General features: G+C 50.3%; 1 protein-coding gene across 18 annotated transcripts in view; it reads left to right on the top strand.

Moving 5' to 3' along the window:
* The window catches only part of UBR5 (ubiquitin protein ligase E3 component n-recognin 5), a 2,064,863-nt gene that overhangs the window by 485,130 nt on the left and 1,554,600 nt on the right, over positions 1-25,133 (top strand). For all 18 annotated transcript variants that reach the window (XM_086966085.1, XM_086966077.1, XM_086966080.1 and 15 more), the window contains one exon: positions 19,303-19,412. In XM_086966085.1, the coding sequence (XP_086822211.1) occupies positions 19,303-19,412 (110 nt within the window). The remainder of the gene's footprint in view (positions 1-19,302; positions 19,413-25,133) is intronic.

Here is a 25,133-nt window from a genome sequence, read left to right as displayed (position 1 = left end):
AATTCACATGAAATATGCTACATTTTCTGACCACAATGCTCTACCCCAAAGATTACCAAAAGCTCTCATGCCTTCACTGGTTTTTGGTAAACAAAAAAAGATTGTAGCAGTTTTCCTTTCTTCCCCCTTTTTTAGGTCTTGACCTGCCAATGCGCAAGCGCATTGCAGCTCGAGACATATAGAGGTGGATCAGGAAAGATGATCAAGGGGCTTTGGCAGGCGGATTACGCAGAGTGCATGTGCCCGTGCACGCGCCTGCCATTTGCTCCCCGAGCCGCCTGCATCATCGCATCAGACCCGCCACAGCAATGGCGAGAGCTTCTCACTTCAAAGGAATGCTCTCCCCCCTCTGTGCAATGCCTCTCTCCCATTTGCTCTGTCTCTCCGTGCTTACTGCAATGTGCCCCCCCCCCCCCCCCCTTTACATAGCGCTGTTTTTGACGCTTCCGACTTCAAAGGCTAGGCGATTGTAAAGAGCTCCATTGATTATTTCTTGTTTTTAGTGGTATACAGGTATCTTCCGAATACGGATTGGCGAGCTTGTGCGGTTCCTATATGCAGGACAGTTCAATTGATGGCCTTGAATCCTGGAAAAGTTGTCATCTGAACATCTCGAGCCTACTAATTAAATGATCTGTTTGAAAGATCTTAAATGTATTTTTGTATTAACGTTACTGACAGGCCACATAGTTCATCATTTCACACGGTCCCTATGTGATGCTTTAACACCAGAGGCACGATGATGAAATACTTGGGAGAAATACCGGCTTCCTCCAGCCAGGCTAGCCGAAGCTCCTTTGATCTGCTGCAGCGTGAATTCAGGACTGTGGAAGTGTGAGATCCTCCATTACACCAGCCCTCCACCAAAAAGCCTCGGCACGCCACCATGCTGGACATCCCCTTGGAGCCCTGCAGCTTGACCATTCACACAATCAAGCTGATCCAACACAACCGGCGCCTGCGCGGTCTGATAGCCACAGGCCAGGCGCCGAACCCGCAACCCACAGAAGGCATCAAAGTAGAAGAGAGCGAGCCACTGCCGCCCCGTCCAGTTACTCCATTACTGCTGATGACCTTCGTCCCTTGGATTCAAAGATCCCGAAGTTGCCGTTCCAGCTGCGCCACAGTGACCCAGAGAGGGATTTTTACAGGTATGTGCACGCTTCTTTCTGTCATCCAGAGGCATACGTTTCTTTGCCATGCTTTAAATACACAAAACAGGTCTGGTAATCTAAAATACTGAACATGGACAGCGAGCATTTGTTTCCCCTTTATCTTTTTAGTTTTTCTGATGTCTTCGAGGAGTATTTACGCATGTGTGTTTCGTAGTTATTTACAAGGCCGTCTGCTACATTCGCACAACCTATGACCCAGGGGAAGTGAAATGCCTTATGAATTTAAAAAATAATGCCACTGTAAAGTGGCTTGTGAAGAAACCAAACTACTAGGGAAGATGTCTTTAAGGAAGGTGCGATGGAATGGCACAACTGTTAACAAGTGCCATGTCGGCTTTAGCTGCCAGGAATAGCAGACACATGAATTTCTGAAGTAAATCTAGTATGAATGCAGTTCCACACACATTATAATTATATGTGTAATTGACTATTAAACTCCTTAAAGGAGCTCGACATAGAAATAATAGATATCTGAAAGAGACACGTTAGTGATAGATTCCTTACTGTAGAATATCCCCAAGCGTCAGACTGGATCCGGAAAATTTTGCGTAGCAATACCCCTGCGTGCTGGCAGGCGTCGTCCGTGGCTCCGCGTCCGTCGTCGGCGTCGTTAGCGACGCAATGATGTAGTCGGAGTACTTAGACGCCGCTCATGCGCGCTGACGTCAGGTTTTTTTTTCCGCGCCAGCTAGCGCAGATCCGGGGAAGCTCTACCCCTTAGTCTTTTTTAACTAAACTTTTTGATCTTTTTGATCATTTCTTTCCTCGAGTCTTCGACTCCTACGGTGCCGGTAAGGATGCCCGGGTTTAAACCCTGTTCCAGGTGCGACCGACTGATGTCGGTTACCGACCTCCATCGCCGGTGCCTCAAGTGTTTATGCCTCGACCACGACGACCGCACCTGCTCCGACTGCCAGGCCCTGACGTCTAAAGCTAGGCGGGAGCGGTCCCGCAAGTGACTCGAGCCCCGGCAGTCGGCCCGCGCCGTTCCAGGTCCCGATCCCACGGGAGGTCGAGGGACCGGTCGCGGGGTCGGAGTCATGGCAGCTCCGGGAGTGGACATCGGTCCTCGGGATCCAAGTCCTCAGATAAGAGGCATAAGAGGTCGGAGAGATGTCATCGTTCCTCCGACCCACCCCGACACTCGCACGATGCGGCCGGGGGTTTGGGTGACCCCTCCCACGCGGCTCCGGCGGAGTCGCAAGCGTCGCCGCCTGCCCGACACCTTCGGGTCCCTGGGCGTGTCGCCGGAGATCGAGCGGTACCTCATGGCCATGAGGTCCCTCCCTCCTCATTTGGGTTCCGCTGCGCTTCCGACGGTCCCGGCTGGAGGCCCTAGCGGGTCGGGTGCTTCGGCCGCGACGCTGTCGGGTGCCTCAGCCCCGACGCCGCCGGCGACTTCGGTCCCGGCGCGCAGGACCTCACCGGATCTGCTTCCGGATCCGGGTCGTCGCGGTCGACCTCACAACCTCACCGGCGCCGGCCCCGCGGATGTAGCCCCCGTCGCCCACTGTGGACGCCGTCCCCAATCTTCCCTTCGGTCCGACTGTGGCGCCGGAAATGCGCTGCTTCCGACGGCCTTTGGAGATTTTTATTTCCATGAGGAGGCCACGTCTGTTTCACCTGTTTTACAGGAGACGGGTGACAAGGGTGACTGGGAGGGGTCTGAGGACCCTCTGGCACTGGAGTGCCAGTCTCAAGAGGACTGAACATATGAGCTTGGGGAGGCCAGTGGTATTGACACTTTGCCAGACACTGGATCGTCTCCCCTCCCACCGTGGCTACGGAGGAGGGGGCTGCTTATAGTGTAGTGTTGACGAGGGCGGCCAAGGCCTTAAACCTTGAGCTCCCCGTCGCGGCCGTGAGGACTAACCTCCTCACTGAGGTACTCAAACTGCAGGCAAGCTCCAGTGAGCCTCTACTACCGTTCAATGAGGCCTTGTGTGACTTTCTTGTGGGCATTTGGTCCAAGCCCGCCACAGGTCCGCCTGTGGATAGGAACGTGGCCAGAGGCTACCGCCCGGCCTCGGGCGACCCTTGCTTTTTGTCCACCCATCCTACCCCCGAGAGCCTGGTTATCTAGGCCTCTACTTCCCAGACCGCATTCTCGACGGCTCTGCCTGATCGGGAATCCAAGAGATATGAACAATTCGGGAAGAAAGTGTTCTCGTCCCTGAGTTTGGGGCTGCGGTCTGTCAATACCGCGTGTCTTTGGGCCGCTACACCCACACCCTGTGGGACACGGTCACGGACGTGCTGCCACAATGCCCGGAGATCCGGGCTAAACTCGCCCAAGCCCTTGTGGAGGGCCGAGATGCAGCGCGATATTCCATCCGATGTGGGCTGGATACCACGGACTCACTGGGCAGGGCTATGGCAACGACCGTGGCGGTTCGACGCCACGTCTGGTTAAGGTCCGCCAACTTTTCGGCCGATGGTCAGGCCACACTTCTGGACATGCCGTTCGATGGCCGTCGCCTCTTTGGCGACAGGGCAGACCATGCGCTTAAGCGTTTTAAGAACTCCAGGGCTACGGCCAAGTCCTTGGGCCTCTCGGCCACACGCCAGCAATCGGGTGCCTTTCGCTCCTTTCGTGGCCACGCACCGCAGAATGTTCAACAGCGCGGTGGCGGCCGTGGGAACTGCCTTGGCGACGGTCGGGGACAACAGTGAGGCCAGTCCACACCACCCTCCGCAGCACCTGCCTCAAAACCTTCCTAGTCAGAGTTTTCAGGTCTATGTGACGCCAGTGGGGGGCAGGGTTCGCCATCACCTCTCCCACTGGAGCAATGTCACATCGGACAGGTGGGTGCTGCAAATCGTCCGAAGGGGCTACTCCCTCCCCTTCGAGGGGACCCCTCCAGCCATGTCACCGCAATTCCACGTGTGTCGGGGGATCACTTGCAACTTCTGCAAGAGGAAGTCATGGCCCTCTTGGCCAAGGGGGCCATTGAGTGCGTTCCTGGGCCAGAAGTAGGGTGTGGTTGTTACTCCCACTATCTTGGACCTACGGAACGTCAACGGCTTCCTCCGGAAGGAGAAGTTCAAGATGCTGACTCTGGCCTTAGCTGCCCTGGACCCAGGAGACTGGATGGTAGCGTTGGACTTGCAGGACGCCTATTTTCACATCCCCGTTTTACCGGCCTTACCTCAGGTTCACGGTAGGCCACGAGCACTTTCAATTTACCGTGCTCCCCTTCGGCCTTACCAGCGCCCCACGGGTGTTCACCAAAGTGATGGTGGTGGTCGCAGCCCATCTGCGCAGGTTAGGGGTTTCAGTCTTGCCCTACCTCGACGACTGGTTGTTGAAGGCGGGCTCGCCCCAGACAGTCTTCAGCCACCTCCAGACTACGGCCGATCTTCTACATCTGCTGGGGTTCTCCATCAACGTGCCGAAGTCACACCTGTGTCCCTCTCAGAAGCTCCTTTTCATCGGAGCGGTTCTGGACTCTGCGCAGTTTCGGGTTTATCCAGGCGAACAGCGGGTTCGGGATATTCAGGCTCTGATTCCGATCTTTCAGCCTTTATCCCGGGTCTCGGTCAGGTTGACGCTGCGGCTTCTGGGGCTGATGGCCTCCTGCATCCTTCCGGTGCATCACGCCGGGTGGCGGATGCGGGCTCTGCAGTGGGACCTGAAGTTTCAGTGGGCCCAGCATCAGGGCAACTTGTCAGACCATGTCCTGATCTCGGAGGGCACTGCAAAACAGCTGCAGTGGTGGCGGCTCACAGACCGCTAATGGGTCAGTGGCAGATCCCTCTCCCTACCCCACCTGGAGCATGTAGTTGTGACGGACGCGTTCCTCCAGGGCTGGGGAGGTCACATGGGAGAGGCGGAGATCAGAGGCCTCAGGTCTCCGGCCGAGTCCCGGCTCCATATCAACCTTTTGGAGCTGCGGGCGATTCTTCTTGCACTGAAGGCATTCCTCCCCTCTGTCCGGGGGAGTGTAGTGCAGGTGTTCACGGACAACACCACCGCCATGTGGTACTGCAACAAACAGGGCGGGGTGGGGTCGTGGACCCTATGCCAGGAGGCTCTGCGCCTCTGGTAGTGGCTGGAACATCAGAGCGTGACCCTGGTGGTTCAACACCTGGCTGGTTCCCTGAACGCCAGGGCGGACGAATTCAGCTGACGGTGCATGATGGATCACGAATGGCGTCTGAACTCGGACGGCGCGCAAGGCCTCTTTCAGCAGTGGGGAGAGCCTTGGTTAGATCTATTCGCCACAGAAGAGAACGCTCAATGTCATCAGTTCTGCGCGTTGGAATTTCCAAGGCGGCACTCGCTCGGAGATGCTTTTCGGCGCGAGTGGAGTTGCGGTCTATTGTACGCCTTTCCGCCTATACCACTTTTGCCCAGAGTGCTGAAGAAGATCAGGCGCGACCGGGCCCAGGTTATCCTTGTGGCTCCGGACTGGGCATGAAGATACTTGTATCCCGAGCTACTCAGCATGTCAGTCGATCCCCCGATTCGTCTGCCTCTTCAGGAGGACCTTCTGTCGCAGCAGCATGGGACAGTTCTCCACCCGAACCTGTCCAGTCTCCACCTACAAGCTTGGAGATTGAGCGGCGACAGTTGAGGCCATTTGACTTGCCTCCCGAAGTCTGTAATGTCATTCTGTCAGCCAGGCGTCCCTCCACAAAGTCGGTATCCGCCTGCAGGTGGAACAGATTTGTGGCATGGTGCACAGCAAAGGCTGTGGATCCTCTGTCTGCCCCTCTCTCTGAGGTTCTTCTCTTCCTTCTTTCTCTTGCCCAGCAGGGCTCTGCCCTGGGTACTCTTAAGGGCTACCTTTCTGCCCTTTCCGCCTTCCTAAGGCTACCTGATCAGCCTTCTTTGTTCAAGTCCCCCATTGTCAACAGATTCTTAAAGGGCATCACTCATATATTCCCTCCTGTTCCCTTCGTGATGCCCCAGTGGGACTCGAATCTTGTACTTACTTATCTAATGTGTGCTCCCTTTGAGCCGCTCCATAACTGTCCTCTCCTTCTTCTTACCTTGAAGACTGCTTTCCTGGTTTCCATCACCTCTGCCAGGAGAGTGAGTGAGCTCCAGGCTCTTTCTTCTACACCTCCTTTCCTCTCTGTTCATCCGGACAAGGTTGTGTTGCGGACGAGACCTTCGCTCCTACCCAAGGTTGTCACAGCCTTCCACATTCGGCAGTCCATTACCTTGCCCACCTTCTTTCCGCCTCCGCATCCCTCGAAAGAGGAAGAGAGGCTCCACCGTCTGGACCCAAAACGTGCGCTCTCTTACTATCTGGATCGCACACGCCAGTTCCGGGTGGATGACCAACTCTTTGTTGGTTACGTGGGCGCTTAGAAGGGAAAGGCGGTGCACAAGCGGACCTTATCCAGTATTATGGGTGTCTTTCATAGATTCACATGCCTGAATCATTCCCAGTCGTCGAGACGGGAGTCTCTGGTACATAGAAAAGTAATGTCCTATAGACATACATAGAGAAAAGTAGGCCTAAGGGCCTTGCCTTAGTAGCCTATCTATATCCTTTTGTAAAAAGGACCAAACTCCAGAAGGTAGCCAATCAGCTACCACCTCCCTCTAGAACCTTCCTGTCAGGAGCCTCAGTCTCTCAGATTTTCTACCGCACGTTGTGCTAGGGAGTCTCCACCTGAGTTCTCCTCAGATTTCCTACTTTACTCTTTTCTTCTCAGAAATTGGATATTTCCTTCATAAATATGACATGGCTAATCAACAGAAGGGCCTCTTCAGAGCTTGCTCTTCTTGTGGTAAGAGGCTCCACGTCGATAAGCATGAAACCTGCTTATACTGTCTTTATCCAGACCATTCTCCTAAAGCAGGGGTCCCCCAAACCGGTCCTGGAGGGCCGGATCCATGCCAGATTTTTAGAATAGCTACATGTATCTCAATGGGGATATCCAAAAAATCCGGCATGGATCCGGCCCTCCAGGACCGGTTTGGAGACCCTTGCCCTAAAGAGTGTAGAATTTGTAGAACATTCTCTACAATAACACTAAAAGACAGAGAAGGCCGGCTGCTCCTCTGGTTGAACAGGCTGAAAACCAGAGACTACCTGGAGTCTTCAGAAGACAGTGAGATGGCTTCAGTTTCATCTAAATTATCCTTGAAGAGGCCAAGGGTTGCTTCCACCTAGCCCTACAGACGTTCCTCCTAAAAAGATTGTCAAAAAGTCTTCTGAGGTAAAATCTACGTCGTCTGACAAGGAGCTTCCTGCCTTCAGGAAGCCTGCGCCGTCGTCGACGACTATTTCGTCAGCGCTTACCTCAGCGCTGAAGAAGACTGGGTCTACAGTCTATGTTTCTACATCGACGACGACGATGGCGCCGTCAGCATTCTCAACGGCGACAACAACTACACCATCGTCGACGGCGGGTAAGCCTGTGTCGTCGATTATCCTCATTTCAAAGCCCTTGACGAAGATCCTGTCGACGACATCGCCAAAACCAACGACAAAGACGCCCCCGTCGTCTGGCGTGCCGTCGTCGACGACGGTGAAGACATCGTCGACGAGCATACCATCTACGACTGGGCCGTCGAAGAAGGTACCGTCGACTAGGATACCGTAGACGAAAACACCATCGACGGCGACGAAGACCTCGTCGACGAGCGCGCCATCGAGGACGGAACTGGCGACAAAGGTACCGTCGACGAAACTATCATTATTGACGATTGAAACTCAGTCGACAACGACACCGTCGACGACGCCATCGTCGACGCTATGGAAACAATTGGACTTGATTTCTCCGTTGTCAGCTGCCTATGAAAAAGAGCACGAAACAACCAATCACCCCTGACTTAACATCTCCAAGTAGGGTGCAAAAGCTACCCCCGTCACATATACTGCAGGACGAGGAATCAGACGAAGACCAGTACGGACAGGCCACCAGTCCTTCGGATCTCGTAGTAAAGTGCCAAAGCACCGATGAAGAGGGAGATGGGATGGTTAATACAGAAGAGGCTGCACATTCGCATGTCCAGACGGAGGTTACACCTATGGTATGCCTTCTGGTGTCTATAGTTTCGGACTTACGGTTCTTGATCCAAGACTACAAAGAGCGCTTTCCTGAACCAACCACTGCCCCTTCAACTGAAGCAAATCCAGTTACATCGGGACCGACAGCATCCTCACGTCCTAGACCATTACCTTTGGTGATCCGTCAGGAAAGAACCAGTGCACAATGTCCCGTCTTCTGACGAAGAAGTCGAAGAACCAGAAGAGGGAGAGGTTCGGGACGACCAGTCCGACCATAGGGACGATGAGGACTACATTGCTCCATCTCCGGGCACACCTGAACCCACTACCTCGGACTCACCGCCAGTGGACATTGGCGGATTTCACAATTTGGTGGAAAGAGCAGCCACGAGATTCCACATGAAAATGGAATCCCATGAAACAGACTGCTTCCTATATGATTTTAAAGACCCTGTTAGGAAAACGAGATCAATTCCTATCATTGAGCACATATGGGAACAGGGAAAACAGCTGATGCAGACACCTGCCTCGGTCTCCGCAGTAGTTCCTCTGCTGGACAAGACGTATAAGGCAACAGCAGCAGCCTGCCCTACTGGGCATCCCAAGCCAGATTCTGTGGTTACCCAGGCAGCACAAAAGAACTCGAGGAATCCGGCTTCCCCATTGTCAGCTCCACCGGACAAGGAGGGCAGGAAGCTTGACAGTATTGGCAAACGCTTTTCCACCACGTCGGCCATGACTGTGAAACTGGCTAATTCCATTGCGCTACTAGACCGCTACAATAGGCAATTGTGGGAGGATATTGCCCCGTATCTGGCGGAACTACCAGATAACTTGAAAGAAGTACAATCACTCCTTAAGGAAGGCCAAACATCGGCATCAGAAATTATCGATTGTGCTGTAGATGTGGCAATGACCGGCTTCAGACAGCTAGCAGGGGCGCGGTCTTGCGAAGGCAGGGGTGGCTTAAGGCTACATCCTTTCGGCAAGAGGTCCAAACTAAGGTACTGGACATGCCCTACGACGGCCAACACTTTTTGGGGGAGAAAATCGATTAGGCCCTACTAACGATCAAAAAAGATACGGACACTGCACGAGCGCTGGGCACATTGCAGTTTAAGAACCAGTCCTTTCGAGGGAGCAGAGGTAGAGGTCAGTCCTCTTACAGAGGTTCTTACCAGAGCAAATCCTCATATTCCTATAACCAAGGCAGATCGCAATATCAACAGCGACAACAGCAACAAGGTCGTCAGACCTCGTATGGAAGGTCTAACTAAAGGGGAAAAAAATCAGAGGAAAACCGCTGGCGGACGCCAATGACCTTTTCCAACAGCCAGTCCGTCCACAATTTCATTTTTTCAAACTTGGAGGAAAACTAACACACTTCCTCGACAATTGGAGATCAATTACAACGGATCGGTGGGTGCTCCAATTGATCCAATTCGGACATTCGTTGGAATTCAATTCAATTCCCCTGACAACTCCTCGCAAGCTTCAACACAGGCGTTTACGATTACACCTTCAAGAGGTCTCTTCAATGTTAAAGAAAGGAGTAATAGAGCGAGTACCAGCAGCTCACAGAGGAAAGGGATTCTATTCCCGCTTCTTTCGAATACAAAAGAAAGGGAAGAAATGGATGCCCATCCTAGACCTCAGGGCACTCAATACATTCTTGAAGAGTCCATCGTTCCGTATGGTGACTATCCAAAGGATCTTGGGGTCTCTAGAGGAAGGAGTCTTTGACGTCTTTAGACCTGCAAGACGCATACTACCACATCCTATTCATAATGGCCACAGGAAATTCCTCAGATTCGCAGTGGCAGGTCAGCACTATCAATTCTGTGTCCTCCCATTCGGCCTCAAGTCGGCACCCAGAATTTTCACCAAGTGCCTCTCCCCAGTGGCAGCCTTCCTACGTCAACAAGGACACCAAGTCTTCCCATACCTGGACGACTGGCTGGTAAAAGCACCATCTTTGAAAAGCGCAGTTAAGTCTTCTAGTGCCTGTCTAAATCTTTTCCAGCAACTGGGTCTGACGCTCAATCACAAAAAGTCAACCTAACAGCCCTCCCGAGTTCTTACCTGTCTCGGGGCGACATTGGATACGGAATGTTCAAAAGCATTTCCATCTCAGGAAAGGAATCACAAGCTTATCACTCTGGCCACCGCAGTTGCCTCGAGAAAAACTTTGCCGGTCTGTACTTTCAAGTCCCTCCTGGGGATGGTGTCCTCATGTATCCTGCTTATTACACACTGTCGGCTCAGAATGCGCCCTCTGCAGGAGGCCTTGACCAGGCAATGGACTCAGAGCACAGGCTCTTTCGAGGATCATATTGTGATAACACAGCAAATGTCCAAAGCCTTGCTATGGTGGAGGTCGTCCAAAAACCTCTCGCAAGGACGAACATTCCTGCTGCCTGCAGCCCCACACGTGATAACTACGGATACCTCCCTAGAGGGTTGGGGAGCGGTCCTTCAAGAGCTGCAGATCAGCGGCAAGTGGACGGACCAGGAAAAGCAGCTCCATATCAATCTCCTAGAGCTGACGGCAGTTTCTATCTGTGCAGGCTTTCCTACCGCGCATCCAGAACTCCCCAGTGCTTGTCAGGACCGACAACACTACGACAATGCACTACTTGAACAAACAGGGAGGAACGCGTTCGCTCACACTATCTCGCGAATCGCAGAAAATCTGGAACTGACTTGTGCTCCACAGTATCACGCTGTCAGCGGAGTATGTCCCAGGCAAGGACAACATCATAGCAGATGCTCTAAGCAGACAGAGATCGCTGTCCTACGAATGGGAGCTAGAACAAGAAGTGCTGGATCACATCTTTTCGGAATGGGGAAGACCGCAGATCGACCTTTTTGCCGCCTGGGAGAACGCCAATTGCCGCAACTTCGCAAGTTGGCATCCCCAACTGCGGTCCCTCAGAAATGCATTTTCCATCGCATGGCGCAACGTGTTTGCGTACGCATTTCCGCCATTTCCCCTGATACCATGAGTCCTCCGAAAAATGAAGACCGAGCACTGCACCCTGATTCTGATTGCCCCGTTCCTGCCAAGGCAGCATTGGTTCACGGACCTCTATCGCCTCTCAGTCCACCCGCCAATCCGTCTGGGCCAACATCCGTCCATGCTCACGATGTCCAACAGCCAGGTACAGCACCCGTATCTGAAATCTCTCAGATTATCGGCTTGGCTCCTGAGTACCGAGAGTTCTGTCAACCAGACATTCCGCAGGAGTGCAAAGATGTCCTTGCAAAAGCAAGAGCAGAGAGCACAAATAAGACCTATTCATTAAAATGGAAACGCATTTGCATTTGGTGTAAGGACAAAGATCTACATCCCTTTAAGGCTACTCCGGAGCAGTTACTACCATATCTGCTACACCTGGCACAGGCGGGACTTGCGCATGCCTCTATCAAAGTACATTTGGCAGCAATTTCTTGCTTTTGCAAGAACTTCAAAAGACCCTCTCTCTGGTCACACAGGTTATTAAAACAATTCCTTAAGGGGATTTACAGATCCTTTACTCGCCCACTGAGAGTTCCACCAACATGGCATCTTAATGCGGTCCTCAACCAGTTGATGAAGCACCCTTTCGAGCCTATTCACAGAGCAGATGTCAAATACATCTCTTGGAAAACGGCCCTTCTATTGGCCCTGACCTCAGCAAGAAGGGTCAGCGAACTACAGGCTCTTTCAATACAAGATCCCTTCATGCACTTCAAGGAAGACAGAGTGGTTTTAAGAACTAACCCTCAATTTATTCCTAATGTCCCGTCGGACTTTCATTTAGATGAACCTTTAGTCCTCCGATCTTTCTTCCCAAATCACAGCACTGCAGCTGAAAGATCCCTGCACTCTTTGGACCTGAAGAGGTGTCTTAAATTTTCCCTCGACAAGACAAAACCTTTTAGGAAAACGAACCAGCTTTTCATCGCTTTCAGTAGATCTTCGGTGTAGGAAGGTGGATATCTGTCTATGGTTACCCCCAACTTTTTGCCTGGTGTTTTGCTGGTTTTTCGACTTAGTTGACCTGGGACCCTGCTATTCAGGGCCCCAGGCCTACTGCTCTCTCTGTAAAATGGATTCCATGTACCTTAGATACATATCTAATTGGATACTGAGTCACCTTATCAGTCCCTGTACAGTGTACCTTAGGTACCCAGGGCATAGGTGCACCCAGGGCCTACCAGGGGCTGCAGCATGTATTATGCCACCCCTGGCTGGCCATCCAAATCTGACACATCTGGCTGCACGACAGCTGGGGCAAGGTGGTGTAATCACCCTTTGCTTTAGATCTAGTATCCCTATATCTAACCCTAAAATGGACACATGTATTCCTATCAGTCACTCCTATGGCAGGCCTTATCAATCCTGAAGGCAGAGTGCTTGGAATTATGTGAGATGGTGCTCTGGCATGAGCTGAGCCCGTCTGCAGCTTGCGGAACCAAGTCCTAATAGCTGTTCCATGATAACGCATACCATATACTCTTAAGTGCATTATAATCCTTGCGGTTATTTGCCAACTCTGGTATCGCTTTATCTAAACATGTCGAGTAAGGTGTCATACGAATTGGAATACTAACCCCTTGCCAATTCTGGCGACGGGGTTAGCATTCCACCCTTCTAGAGGGACACGACATGTATGTAACTGTGAAGCCCGGTTAAAGTTAACTCGAGCCTCAGCATCACAAAATGGATGCTAGCACCACAGACACAAGTCTGACCTCCTGCTGCTGGGAGTCCTTCCAGCGAGGAGAGCTTGGACAAAGGGGTTCCTGTCAGGGGCGGTGCTAGCACCATCCCAGAGAGGGTTTTGTGTATCCCAGGTAGGCAGGGCTCAGTGGAAGGTGACTGCAAGTGGCACCCCGGTGCTCACTGTGCATATGCCGGCTTGAACCAGTTCCAGGGGCACACCAGCCCCTGAGCTGGGGAAAGTCCGGACAAAGGGAGAGGGGTGTAACCACCCCCCTTCCTGGTCCCACCCATGGGCAGGACCTAGTCGCGTGCCAGCCCCTTTCTTTAGAATAAAGGTAGGAGTGGGGACCCTTCCAAATTAGATCATCTTTGAATCCTGAAACTACTTTCTACGAAAGGAACTCAAGACTTCTTCTCAAGATTTCTTCCTTGTGACTAAGGAGTAGTCACCCTGCAGCAGCAGGCACCAACTAAGTATCTTGCGGTTTGCTGAACGTCCTTCCTCCGGAACCAGACCGACCAGCACGACGAGACCCGGACTACCTGCCTCTACAGCACAGCTGAGAACCGTGGGTGCGACGAGACCAGAGGACCCGGCTATCAACGGAACCAGCACGACACTGAACCAGCACGACCACCGAGGGACCCTCGAGTGGGTGCACTGGGGTAAGAGAAGCCCCAACCAGCACGAGTACCGAAGTCCAGCCCCCCAGCATCCTCCAGATCTGCGTGGGGCCCTTTTGCTTCTGCGTTGCTTGCCACGTTGTCCGGTCACTTGCCCGTTGGCTAGTGATCCTCCAGACGACGTCCTACGTTTGTTTCACCGCTGGTCTAGCTCCTCCAGACTAGCCCTAGTCTCCTCTTGAAGGGGATCTTCCTCGGACCCTCCTGGTCCACTCCAGACGCCATTTTGTGTCGCCACGTGGGCTTGCGTTAGCCAAGGCTCGTTGCCTCCTTCAACGGATCCAGCATCGCCAGCAGCCGACATCCGACGTGGGACAGCTCGCAGACCTCCAGCCTGGTCGACATCAGCGCCCTGGTCCGTGCAGCAGCAGAATCCAGTGTCACCTCTTCACCTGGCTGAGTGACCTTGACCGGTGCCATCCTGGTGCCCACCTAATCACTGGCTAGTGATTCAGAACTTGGTCCCCTCTGCTTACAGGTATCCTTCTTCACTGATCCGTCCTGGGATCAGCCCGGAACATCTTCACTGGTCGCCTGCCAGCAACTTCCACTTCAGGCACCTGGTTTGTCAACGAGGATTCCCGACGACACTTGAACCCTTTGCAGCCGCAGCACCTGGGCTAGGTAAACCAAGTACCACGGTGCTCCAGCGTAGAACCACTCTCTAAGTGCCTAGATCCACTTTCGTTTTTGACCTACCTAGTCGGGTTCGCCCGAGAACACTAACTTTGCATTTACTAGCCTCCATAGACTTTGTCCCGCATTACGCGTGAGAGTTTCCACTCTGCACACGACGTCCCTAGGCCTCCTGCTTCCAATCTAAGGGTTCAGTATTGTAGGCCTAGCGATTCTAAAGTCTCTGAGAATAGCTACTTACCGGCTAGTAATTCGCATTCCACTTTTGTAGTATATGGTTTTTCGTGCCCCTCGGGCATTTGTGTAAATTGTGCGACTTTCAGTATTTCTTTAAGAGTTTTGTATTGTGCTTAGCGCCCTGTCCTCATAAAGAGTCCAGGGTTGTTGTGTTATAAATAAATATCCTTTTATTTTCATAACAACTTGTGTGGTGTCCTTTCACTTGGTGTTCAAGGGGTATATGTGATGGTATAACAGCTGGCTTAACACGCCCTCTAGAGTTTAGCCTAAATACTGCTCTTGTCCATGCTACTAGGATAGCTGGTCTATAGGGTTGAATTGCAACCAATCATGAATAAGGGTCGTTTGGAATGATACATAGTGATCACTAGAATAGTGAGCACTGCATATCAGGCCAACTTCTCACATTCGGCAATTGCCTTTTGCCACGACAAAGCAGGACGTCCATTACACTCCAAAGTAAGAGCTCATTCTACAAGAGCTGTGTCCACATCGGCAGCGCTCTTTGCTGGGCTGCCAATATTGGACATTTGCAGAGCAGCGACCTGGAAGTCGCCGCATACCTTCACCAGACACTACTGCCTGGATACGGAACTGATGCAGGATGCAGCAGTAGGCCAGGCTGTGCTTCGCCATCTATTCCAGTGAGGTGAGCCTTCCTCCTTCCCGCCATTCTTTTCTGGTATGCACATTTATTTACTTATCACTTGTTACTTGTTGATGGCTTTTAGTCGTATGATGTGTATTATTTCAGACTACTGTATGCTGTTCCATTAGAAATGTGCATAATGTACTGCTTACTACTCTGATTCAGGCATGTGAGTCTATGAAAGACACTCATAATACTGGATAAGAAATGTGTTAATTACCTGTAACTGCAGTTATCCCGTATTGGTGTCTTTCATAGATTCACATGCAACCCTCCCGCCTCCCCTGGAAGGACTCACTTCTTTCTCTAACAAGTATTACGCCTACCTAGCTTGGTGCATACGAAAATCTGAGAGACTGAGGCTCCTGACATTAAGGTTCTAGAGGGAGGTGGTAGCTGATTGGCTACCTTCTGGAGTTTGGTCCTTTTTACAAAAGGACATAGAGAAAAGTAGGCCTAGGGCCTTGCCTTAGTAGCCTATGTATGTCTATAGAACATTACTTTTCTATGTACCGGAGACTCACGTCTCGACGACGGGGAATGATTCAGGCGTGTGAATCTATGAAAGACACAAATACTGGATAACTGCAGTTACAGGTAAGTAACACATTTCATCTTGCGGTGGATCATCTTGTGTATTCAGGCTTGTTACTCCTTGGCAAAGAAGGAACCCCCTGTGGGTTTCACGGGCTCATTCTACTCGGGCCATGGCGACTACAACTGCCCTGGGCCGAGGAGTACCCTTACAGGATATTTGCCAGGCAGCTACGTGGGCCTCGCTGCACACGTTTGCAAGACATTATTGCCTGGACAGCAAAGTCCGGAGGGATGGCTTCTTTGGCCGTTCTGTCCTCCAGGACTTTCTGGTGTGATTATTGGTTTGCAGACCCACCACCGGGGTTGGTATTTCTGGGGTATCTATTCTAAGGTAAGGAATCTATCACTAACGTGTCTCTTTCAGATGCACAAGTTACTACTTGTGTAACGATATATCTGTAAGAGACATTAGTTAGTGATAGATTCCTTACCAACCCACCCATCCTCCCCGAACCGATTTCTAGGGTTAAGGTCATCCCCTTTCAGGGCCCTAGTTTCATGGCACCGGTGTTGGTTCTATCATGGCTCTGCGTATCTGGCGCGAAAAAGCTGTGTATCAGAACTGACGCATGGGAGGCGTCTAAGTACTCAGACGACATCATTCCGGCGCTAACGACGCCGACGACGGACTTGGAGCTGCGGACTTTGCCTGCCGGCGCGCAGGGGTATTGCTACGCAAAATATTCCGGATCCAGTCTGACGCCTGGGGATATTCTAAGGTAAGGAATCTATCACTAACTAATGTCTCTTACAGATATATCGTTACACAAGTAGTAACTTGTGCTGCACCTTTATAGCACACCGTATACCACTGCGGCTGGTTCTTAGCGCTGTAAATAACTCACCACCACCACGGGATCTTGCAGCACCACCACAACATCACTCAGCACCACCACAGCATCACTCCGCACCACCACAGCATCACTCCGCGCCACCACAGCATCACTCAGCGCCACCACAGCATCACTCAGCGCCACCACAGCATCGCTCCGCGCCACCACAGCATCGCTCCGCGCCACCACAGCATCGCTCAGCGCCACCACGGCATCGCTCAGCGCCACCACGGCATCGCTCAGCGCCACCACGGCATCGCTCAGCGCCACCACGGCATCGCTCAGCGCCACCACGGTATCGCTCAGCGCCACCCCGGCATCGCTCAGCGCCACCCCGGCATCGCTCAGCGCCACCCCGGCATCGCTCAGCGCCACCCCGGCATCGCTCAGCGCCACCCCGGCATCGCTCAGCGCCACCCCGGCATCGCTCAGCGCCACCACGGCATCGCTCAGCGCCACCACGGCATCGCTCAGCGCCACCACGGCATCGCTCAGCGCCACCACGGCATCGCTCGTCACAATAAAATACACTGAACATAATCTTCACAAGTTATTTACAAAAGTTTAAGCTATTGCCATTATAAATTACAATAACTTTTATTTAAGTATTAATTATTTAGAAAAATTAAAAGCCATTGTTATTTGTAATAGCAATACATGTACGTCACGTCAATACAACACATATTGCATTACAAATGCTATAGGTGTCTTATTTGCGAAAGTTATAACTATTGGCATTGTAAATGACAAAGCTATTAATTTCGCTATTTTCAAAACCAACAGATAAATAAAAAATGTGTCATTTACAATACCAATAGCTTAAACTTTCCTAATGCGAGAGCTATTGCATTGCAAATGCTTGTTTTTTAAAGTACTCATCAGCTACAGTTTGCTACTGTGACGCTCCTGTATCTTTGATGCACTTTTACATATTTTTTACATTTCCAAGATTGCAGTCTGTTTTTAAAATGTAATGTTCAATACAAAAAAAGCATTTGCAATGCAATAGGTCTCGCGTTTACACAAGTTTGAGCTATTCACATTGCAAATAACAATGCCTTTTATTTTTGTTTTCGTTTTTAAAACCAAAATAAGACATTGTCATTTACAATGCCAATAGCTTAAACTCGCGTAAATGCAAGACCTATTGGATTGCAAATGCATGTTTTTTCTGCCATAAATTGTCCTCGTGTCCACATTCATTTTCCTCCTATCACCTTCATTAATAGGATTTGTTTATACTGGGTTTAACGCTCACTAGTTAGCATTGTAAAATAGTATGTGCGCAATTTTCATTTCAGTCACCAGGTGTCATCATGTACTCACACATTTTACTCCTATCCCCTTCATTAAGATATGTTTAAACGACCTGAGTTGGCTGCTTCAACAACATTATCGGCACTGTGTTTTTTAAAATAACGCTAGATTAAGGTATTTTCATACTGTTCCTTTGATTAGAGTATTTAGATAATATTTCTTCAGATACCACTGGTCTATTATGTAAATCATGGGGAATGTAAAACCATGACCTTGCACAACACATCGATGTGGTATTGTGATTTAGTAACTTTGTTTGAACATCAGTCTTGGGTGATACAAAAAAATAATTAATTCACAAATCTGTCTCCCATAAGTCGATAAACTGAGAGCTGAAGGATGGAGTTCTGGGGATGTCTCTGGCAGAGGACAGGATAGGGCACATATGCGATGCTGTGTGGATAGACATGACCTAGTTGTCAGATTGTGGATGGGCGCTGACCTGTGGAAACAACACGGAACCGTACAAGGATAGATGAAAGCGACTGCCCCGTCACTCACAGATAATAAACGGGGGTGAAAGCGAACACTGAGTGAACAGGTATCCAAGCCTCTCGGCCAGAGTTTAAACAAGCGCTCGCTATAGCACTGATTATATATGCATCGTGCTTTCACTTTCAGCGAAAGCGCGATGCAAAGATAAACATGCGGCGCCCTGTCTCCTTTTGGGAGGGCCATCAGGACTGTATCTCAGAGGCTTGTTTGCATAACACGCCTCTGAGATAGGAAATTGCTTCACGAAAGGCATGAAGCAGGAGACTCAGTCCGGATGAGCCATCCCAAAAGGAGAAAGGGCGGTAACACAGAAGCCTCATTTTCAATGGGAAGCCACAGTTTACCTTAAATGGTAATGCTCCCCAATGAAAATGAGGGGCGGGGCTTATAGCCCCCTTCTGAAATATACTCACCCACAATATGTCTCGCAGATGCATGCAGCGCATGCGCGCTGCAACGCAGGTCTGCGAGACCTAAACATGGCTCCTGCCTTATTAAGCATATGGACTCCTGCTTTATGACATTGGTGTGATTGTCGTTACGCTGTGGAAGTTTGTTTTGGCCAATGCCTGTCGTAATGCCAAACAAGCATTTTTTTCTTTTTGTCAAAGTGGACTGAATATGCAAAATAATTTAAGATAGCCAACATGTTGGTCTGTACCATTGGTAGTTGAGGCCTATTGGCTTTGCCAGTGCTTAATTTTAACTTTCTTTTCTTTACTTTAGAATAGACTGCTCTACAGTGTAAAACAATTTGGATGCAGCTGTCTCTGGAATATGATTTTGCCACAGTTGCTGCAGTCCCACACATTTTTTGTGCCTAGCTTGGCAATTACTGTGCATGTGTTGCACCGATTGCTAAGTTCTTGGTATATTAAATTGGATACTCAAACTGATGTAATTGTTAGAGGATTGAAAAGTAGGTTTTTCTGATGTTGAAATCTCAACCGTTTGTGTAGCTCATTATTCAAATTAAAATAATTTTTGTATTGTTTAGGCCAGAGAGCAAGCAAGAATCTGTGAAAACTGAGATGGGCCCTCCTCCTTCCCCCGCTTCCACCTGCAGCGATGCTTCTTCAATTGCAAGCAGTGCATCAATGCCATATAGTAAGTAAAAGTAACAGTTTTACAGATAAACTCAACTTAAGGTATTCATTGTTTATAGTCTGGCTTGACAACACAGCTGTGGCCACACAGTTAAGTGAGCATTACTAGAGGGGCTTTTCTCAGTCAGAAGTACATGTTTTCGTTGGGCAGAAGTTGTGCGCTTCCTCAAAAAAAGTGCCTCGCCACGCATCTGTGATCATTTTGTTCTTTGATGCAGCTGCTTAAGCTTTCAGGGTACACACAACATTGAAATGCTACTCAGCGCTGGGCCTATGCTCCCCTCCCAAAGTAGAGTGGCATAATAAGTGAAGTCGCCCCAGGTAAGGTTCCCATTGGCCCTACATACTAATACCCTGAAACCTCCCCTAAATGTAGTATTTAGGTTGCTCCCCCAGACCTAGAGACCAGATTCCTGAAACCTACAAAGAAGACGCCGTGCAGAGAAGCCTGAAGAAGACTACTGACATGGCCCTAGTGCTACCGCCTGTCGCCTGCTTTAAACTCCCGGCAAAAAAGACAAAGCCTGTCCTGTGCCCAGCGACTTCTATAATCCAGAGGAATCCTGCGTGCTCTTCAACAAAGACCAGATCTCCCGAGGACAGCTGCCCTGTCCAGAAGAATCCAACTACAAGGACTCTGGATCTAGCTGGAACCAGGACTCCAGATCCAGCTTTAACCGGGACTCTTGCCCCCGATGCCCATGGTCCGAGTCTGAGTGGCTCACCTGTCCTGGGAAGTCTCCCCAACAATCCTGACCTAGAGTCTAACATTGGCTGACCCCTCCACCACACCTGCAGGGTGATTCCAGAGGCTTCCCCTGATCGCGATTAGATCAGGTAAGAAGACTCTGACATCGAAAGACACCCCTTCAACCGAAGCCCCTGCTTAATTGGCTATGTGCCTACGACCACTACATCTCTACTTACCTCTGCAGTAGTTGGTCTCCCTCCTGCAACCTACGGTGTGATGCCTGCAGCTTGTTTGTCAAAAACAGATTCCTATCAGAAATGCATAGGGCGCCAGCTGCTGAATTTGCACCCGGCTGCCCGGTGCAACTGGTGGTTTGTTTGATGCTGCTTTGTGGCCCCTCCTGTGCTTGACCTAACTCCCAATACTTGGCCCCTGCAACCGATTTACTTATCTGTAAGTAGTGTGGCTTTGAGCACCCCCAGTCTCCATTGAAATGCATTGGGCGGAACTCTGATTATGACCCCTGCACTCGACATCCCTTGTGCCGCTCGTGGTGCAGTTTTGGTGCTCACTTGACACTTTCCCCTTGCTGATGTTGGGTCCCGAAGACTGGAACTGAAAGTGTGGTACTTAGTCGAATAACCACATTATTGTTTTTTCTCCATAGGATAACATCGAACTGCTCTGAACTTGTTCTAAGTATCGATTTATTTAAATTCCTACTTACCTTATTGCGAAGATCTTGGTCATAAAGTAAAAAAAAAGCTAATGTTTCCAAAATTGGTGTGGAATTCATTTTTGAGTCGGTGTCTATTATTGGTCAGTGTTGTCCAATAAATGTCTTACTCTCCTCTGTTAGGCCCAAGGCTGCTCGCCCACATTACCACTAATAGAGCACTTTGGTTTTTACATTGAGCCATGCACACGTTTGGGGAACCCCTGGACTCTGTGCTTGGTATAACCACCTAGTGGCATACAATATACTCAAAGCAGCACAGATAAACACAGGAAGAACCAGAGAACCTGCTAATCCCTATAAGTTAAGAACCACAGGAGGAAATGGAAGAGGAATTCTTTGACTTTGAAGAACGGCAACTAGAACACTCACAAATAAAGGAATCTACAGACTAGCAGCAAGACATCTACGCCGACTTACCAATCGAAGTGGTAGAATCAGATCTATCCTAGCCATCACCACCCATGGTATCACTGCATACAACACAGTTATTAATAGAGCAGCAAATACATACAGGGTGCAGTTGGAGGAGGGGGAATCAGAAGCATGTTTTCTCCTAGAGACATTGCTGTCGGAGGAGAAGAGGAATCGATTACTACTCCCAATGTTACCTAGTATTCTAGTCCAAGGCAAAGAGGCTTTTAAAGGCTTTTAAAGAGACTGTGGCTTAAAAGGCCATAACTGCGACTGTGGAAAAGAACTAGTTTTTCTTCAAGAGATCCACCCTACTTCAGGCGAAATGTTCCATCTGACTCCATTATTGTTATGACAGCTTTCAAGAGAGCTAACTGAGTCTACAGGCCCCCGGACTCCTGACAAGGAAATAGGATAGACATGGGTAGGAATTTAGAGAGTTCTGCGGAAAATCTTTGGCATATAGCAAGTTCAAACACCCTGCAAAACAGGTATGCTGACAAGCATTGGGAGGAACTGGAACAAATCATGAAACGCCCATCAGAGGAGTTGAAGGAAAGGGCAAATATTGTGCTGCAGAAGGCAAGACGATCACCAACGCATATCTCAAATTGGCATTGTATGCAACGGACACAGCCAGCAGGCAGTTATGAACTGCTACCACTTTACGTAGGCGAGTTTGAGTCTGAGGATCCCAGGTTTCAAGCAGGAGGCCTTTCACTGGGGATGGCCATTTTGGAGAGGCAGTGGATGACCAGCTGCAATACATGAAGGATAATGAGGCTGTCAAGGCCATGGGAGCTCTGCAGTACAAGGGCCCTTTTAGAGGAGGAATGGCTCAAAGAAAAAGAGCACCCACAGGGGGAAGTGCGCACCCACACACTCTGACTGCAGCCAGCAACGAAGTGAGGTAACACCACCACAATGACAGGTACTAGACAGCCCTTCCATGGACATGAGATGAAGTGGCTAAACCCACAAGGGAAGAATACACCTAAGCCATGCAGAACCCACCACTCTGGATAAGGGAGTAACACATGCAAGATAACCCCTGCTCACTGCTTGGTACAGTAGTTAGGCTTATCCCAGAGGCAATGTGTATAGCGTTTGTGCACACACTAGGTGTACACACTAGGCGCGCACACTAGGCACACGCATGCACACACACACTAGGTGCGCGCACACAGACTGCACACACACATGCACGCTAGGTGTGAGAACTTGGCCTGATATGTGATGTCCACTATTCTAGTGGGCACCCTTATCAGTCCAAACAACCCTTATGGTGATGGTTGTAAAGTCAACCTTATAGACCAGCTATCCTAGTGGTAGCATGGACAAAGCAGTCTTAGGCTACAACTTCAGAGAGCATATGAAGCCAGCTGTTTTACCATATGTAACCCCTTTAATTCCAAATGAAAGGGCACCACACAGGTTATATATTAAATATATATGTATTTATTACTAACACAACCCCTCTGAACTCTTTGAGGTCAGAGGCACAAGCACATAACAAGATACTTGATTATCATACAATAAGTTGCACAATATACAGTAGAGCCCTAGGGGCACGTAAAACGATGTACTAAAATAGTGGTATAAAAACCACGTCACGAACAAAGAATAGGCCTAGGGCCTAGGGAATCGCTGGGGCTACGCTGTACTACCAAAGGTTAGGAAGAAGGAGGCCCACGGGAAGCATGTGCAGTGTCTAAACACACAAGCGGGTTCTCATAGGGATACAATGGGAACAAAAGAATTGGAAACTAGTTCTTTTAGGACACTTCCGGATGGACTAGGAGAAAGCTACTGAAAACTAGGACACTAGGATAGTCAATACCCACAGGAGCACTGGAGTACTCTAGTTACCTCACCCACAGGAGCCGGGTGCATAGGTGTCAAAGTGTGTCGGGTTTCGTCGCTGAATCCTATGAAGACCTGTGAAAAGATGCTGCAGGAAACCAGGAGAGAAGTGTCCGGTTGGATACAAGAGCGGATCGAGGATGAAGAGTACCTGAAAGCAGAGGGGACAGAGTCTGGGTCACTAGCCAGTGACCAGGAAGGAACCAGGCGATGTCGTGACGCAATCAGGTGATGTTGTGAAGCTCGTCTCTGCAGCCACGTGGACCAGGAGGTGTCAACGACGACCAGGAGCTGGACACGGACTGTCCCACAAAAAATCTCGGTGTCTGCTTCCGGATTTGAGTCAACAAGCCTTGGCAAAGGCAACCCACGCAGGAATCGAAGATGGCTTCTGTTCCAGACCAGCAAGGTCTGAGGGGCTTCTCCTTTTCAGGGGAGCAGGGGCCAGCCTGGAGCAACCAGGCCAGCGGTGTAGATTGAAAGCTTTGTCGTCACAGAGGCCACTAGCCAATGGGGAAGTAATCAGACAGACGCGTCGAGCACAAAAACACTAGCAGGCCCCACGAGGCACTCGTGGAGTGTGGAGGGCTGTGCGTCGGTACAGAAGGTGCTCTGGGCTGGGGCTTCTTAATCCCCAATGCACAACTTCGAGGGTGCCTTAGAAGCTGCACAAGTAGCAAAGAGCAGGTAATTCAAGATGGCCGGTCCCACGTCTCTCGTCGCCTCCACGGTTCTCAGCTTTGCTGTGGCTGTGGATCGGGGTCAAAGAAGTCTGAAAATCTGGCTCTTGTCGGACTCTCTGCTCTGGCTCCGGATGGAGCGTCGACAAAGGAAACCGCAGATCGCTGGATGGTGCCGGTTTGCACAGGGTGGTCACTCTTTCACCACAAGGGAGATTCTTCAGTCTTCTAGTTGCAGTAGAATGTCGAAGGTTCAGAGTTTCGTTTCAAGTTTCAGTTCAGGATTAATCTAAAGTCTCTTGACTCAGCTCCTACCTATATGCTAATCTGAGGGGCTGGATTACCTGCTAGGTCCCTCCCATGGGTGGGACCAGGGAAGGGGGTGGTTACACCCCTTTCCCTTTGTCCAGTTTCGCGCCAGAGCTGGGGCTGGAGTGTCCCAGCAACTGGTTTCAACCGGACTATGCATGGAGCACCTTGTGTGCCCCAGGCAGTGTCTCATTTCATTCAGCCCTGCCTGGCCCAATACACTATGGCCTGTCTGGGGTGGTGCTAGCACCTCCCAAGACAGGAAACCTATTGTCCAAGCCTCTCTTGCTGGAAGGACTCCCAGCAGCAGGAGGTCAGACTTGTGTATGTGGCAGCAGCATCCATTTTGTGATGCTTAGGCTCTGGTTAACTTTAACCGGATTAACAGGAACAACATGTCTTCTCCTTCTCGAAGGGTGGAATGCTACCCCTGTCGCCAGAACTTTGTACACCTCCAAATCCGCTTCCACCCTTCATCGTCCCATAGTTGGATTGATGTTGGCCACCATAATTTCCGAAGTCGTTGTAGCCACCACTGCCCCCATAGCCACTGCCTCCACCGCCACCAAAGTTTCCTCCTTTGTTGTAGTTATCATAGCCTCCACTACCACCACCACCATATCCTCCACCACCTTGGCTCCCATAACCACCAGGTCTACCCCCATAACCGCCGCTTCTTCCACCGCTATAGCCAGAGCCGCCCCCATAGTTTACACCGTCCCCGCCATTGCCGTTGTATCCAACACCGCCACCGTACCCACGGCGTCCACCTCCATGTGCATTAGGAGAAACTGTATCTACCACAGGAGGAGCGATGATCCTAGGCAGAAAAGTTACTGCAGCTTAAACAGGAGAACCTTCTTGTTCAGGACTCATAGCCAGAGTTCGCTAAAAGAAAAGTGCAGCTGTTGAAAACAATGTAGTGTAGATTTAGATGTACATTCCTGAGGTCTTATTTGTTTTTTAATCTGTTGTAGTTTGTCTTTTATTTTTTCATCACATCAGGTATATTGCCCTGTAAATTGTGCT

The sequence above is a fragment of the Lissotriton vulgaris genome, chromosome 4_1 (genome assembly GCF_964263255.1).
Source record: "Lissotriton vulgaris chromosome 4_1, aLisVul1.2, whole genome shotgun sequence".
Lineage (NCBI taxonomy): Eukaryota > Metazoa > Chordata > Amphibia > Caudata > Salamandridae > Lissotriton > Lissotriton vulgaris.
The sequence above is the reverse complement of the archived record's forward strand: the minus strand, read 5'-3'. Positions and strand labels throughout refer to the sequence as shown.